Here is a 1,220-nt window from a genome sequence, read left to right on the forward strand (position 1 = left end):
CCTCAACCAGTGTGGAATGCGCATTTCACCGATACGCTGTCACTGCAAGTTTTGATCACTTCCAAGCACGGGATGAGCGCAGAAGAGGAGATGGAATAAAAGGCGGGCCATCGAGCGTGCCCGCTGCCCCGGACGCACTGTCCTGGAGGGCATCATTTGAGTTCTATGGTACATGTCGCATTATGTCTGAAGGAAAAGGAAGTCTCGCCGAATCCCGTCTAATGCAGCTTCCGAGCTCTTCTTCCCCGTCGTTCTTTCGTATCCTAGTGGTACAACAACACGACCTGTGGTGGTGGATGGTGGGTGGAGTGTGGAGAGGGTATGTGGTGGATTGTGGGTGAGTGAGAAGAGAGGGCGATCCGCTTAGGCGGTAGCGTCCTTGAGGTAGGCGATCAGGTCGTTCCTGTCCTTGGCCTTCTTGAGACCACCGAAGGCCATCTTGGTGCCGGGAATGTACTTCTTGGGGTTCTCGAGGTACTCGAACTGGAAGGAGGTTAGAAGAGGCTCGCTTTCGAGTCACGATCAAGATCAACGTACCAGAGTGTCGTTGTTCCACTCAATGCCCTTCTGCTTGTTGGCATCGGTGTAGGAGTAGCCGTCGACGGAACCGGTCTTGCGGCCAAAGAGGCCGTGCAGCGCAGGGCCGATCTTGTTGCCGCCGCCAGCCTCGACGGTGTGGCACTGAGCGCAACGGGTCTTGAAGAGGGAAGCACCCTTCTTGGCGTCACCTGGGGCGAAAGTTAGCTATGCGACTGGTTTGTGGTGGTGATGCAGTATTGGCAGCTGTGGCAGCGACATGGTTTCCAATTGGTCTGAGAGGGGAGACAGAGAGCATCGGGCTTTCGTTCGAGGTGGATAGCGTTTGAGGTCGAGGTGAGAAACAAGTCAGACTCAGTAGGTATGAATGAGCTGGAGTCGTTGTCCTTTCGTCCGCAGCGTTGCCGAGGCCATGGGAAATGACGCAGGAGAATCTGACATGACAGGTGCGCCAGAGGTCGCCGAGGCTCCAAAATCACCCCAAGCCCAGAAATCGCAATACAGACAACCTCTCAACGGTGTATCAAAGTCGAAGATACCAGCGCCGATACTCAATGCATTCGCAGACCAATCGTACCATTCGCAAAGCCTGCCACTGGGAAAGGGAAACTCTGGATGTAGGAACTTACCACCAGCCATTTTGACGGTTTGGGGGGGGTATTAAGGTGTTAAGGAGATGAGAA

The 1,220-nt window shown here is 54.6% G+C and overlaps 1 protein-coding gene across 1 annotated transcript; it reads right to left on the reverse strand.

Annotated features, from left to right (window-relative positions):
* Nucleotides 1–73: 73 nt before the first annotated feature.
* VDBG_03679 (cytochrome c) lies at nucleotides 74–1,217 on the reverse strand (the record flags this gene model as incomplete). Its single annotated transcript, XM_003005680.1, has 3 exons — nucleotides 74–483; nucleotides 538–728; nucleotides 1,167–1,217. 3 exons carry the CDS (start codon nucleotides 1,174–1,176, stop codon nucleotides 364–366), a joined length of 321 nt encoding a protein of 106 aa, XP_003005726.1.
* Between the last annotated feature and the right edge of the window lie 3 nt (nucleotides 1,218–1,220).

This window comes from Verticillium alfalfae, genomic scaffold (assembly GCF_000150825.1).
Source record: "Verticillium alfalfae VaMs.102 supercont1.4 genomic scaffold, whole genome shotgun sequence".
Lineage (NCBI taxonomy): Eukaryota > Fungi > Ascomycota > Sordariomycetes > Glomerellales > Plectosphaerellaceae > Verticillium > Verticillium alfalfae.